This window comes from Camelina sativa, chromosome 14, assembly GCF_000633955.1.
Source record: "Camelina sativa cultivar DH55 chromosome 14, Cs, whole genome shotgun sequence".
Taxonomy (NCBI): Eukaryota; Viridiplantae; Streptophyta; class Magnoliopsida; order Brassicales; family Brassicaceae; genus Camelina; species Camelina sativa.
Window position 1 is genome coordinate 9,508,647 of NC_025698.1, and position 1,059 is coordinate 9,509,705.

The window sequence follows — 1,059 nt, forward strand, 5'->3', positions numbered from 1 at the left end:
CAAAGAGTCAGAAAGCCATAGATATAGCACTTAAGTCTGATTTGGTTGTTTTGAATACTGCTGTTGCTGGAAAATGGCTTGATGCAGTTCTCAAGGACAATGTTCCTAAAGTTCTTCCTAAAATCCTCTGGTGGATTCATGAGATGAGAGGTCACTATTTCAAACCAGATTTAGTCAAGCACCTTCCTTTCGTTGCAGGCGCTATGATTGATTCGCATGCGACTGCTGAGTACTGGAAGAACAGAACTCATGATCGCTTAGGGTCTGTTTTTCCTATCTTTGCACTTTTTCTTATGCCTTTTACAACCAATTTTGTAGAGTCTTGGGACATTTTGGTTTTGCAATTATAGAAAGAATCTTAACCGTGTGTATTCTTTTAACTGTTGTAACACAGGATTAAAATGCCTAAAACTTATGTGGTGCACCTAGGAAATAGCAAGGAATTGATGGAAGTAGCTGAAGATAGTTTCGCCAAGAAAGTTCTCCGTGAACAAGTTCGAGAATCTCTTGGATTGCGGAATGAAGACATACTATTTGGCATTATTAATAGTAAGTCATCTCCTACATTTGTTCTCTTCCTTAGTTCAAGAATCATAAACTCAAAATTTCCTTTTGACTGGTGCTTCTCTTGTGGCAGGTGTATCTCGAGGCAAGGGCCAAGATCTATTCCTCCGAGCCTTCCATGAAAGTCTTAAATTAATCAAAGAGAGTAAGAAACTTCAGGTACCAACAATGCATGCAGTGGTTGTAGGAAGCGACATGAGCGCACAGACTAAATTCGAGACAGAGCTACGCAACTTTGTCCAAGTGAAGAAAATTCAGAAGGCTGTCCATTTTGTCAACAAAACAATGAAAGTAGCACCATATTTAGCAGCCATTGATGTTCTTGTCCAAAACTCCCAAGCCAGAGGAGAATGCTTCGGGAGAATAACAATCGAAGCCATGGCTTTTAAGCTTCCTGTACTCGGTACTGCAGCAGGAGGGACAATGGAGATTGTAGTGAACAGAACAACCGGTCTATTACACCACGCTGGTAAAGATGGCGTTTTACCTCTTGCC

General features: G+C 40.8%; 1 protein-coding gene across 1 annotated transcript in view; it reads left to right on the plus strand.

Moving 5' to 3' along the window:
* LOC104743406 overlaps positions 1 to 1,059 on the plus strand; it is a gene marked incomplete at its 3' end in the record, with an annotated part of 2,055 nt that extends 996 nt beyond the window's left edge. The window contains exons 2-4 of the mRNA XM_019235474.1: positions 6 to 262; positions 395 to 549; positions 638 to 1,059. Of these exons, the coding sequence (XP_019091019.1) occupies positions 6 to 262; positions 395 to 549; positions 638 to 1,059 (834 nt within the window). The remainder of the gene's footprint in view (positions 1 to 5; positions 263 to 394; positions 550 to 637) is intronic.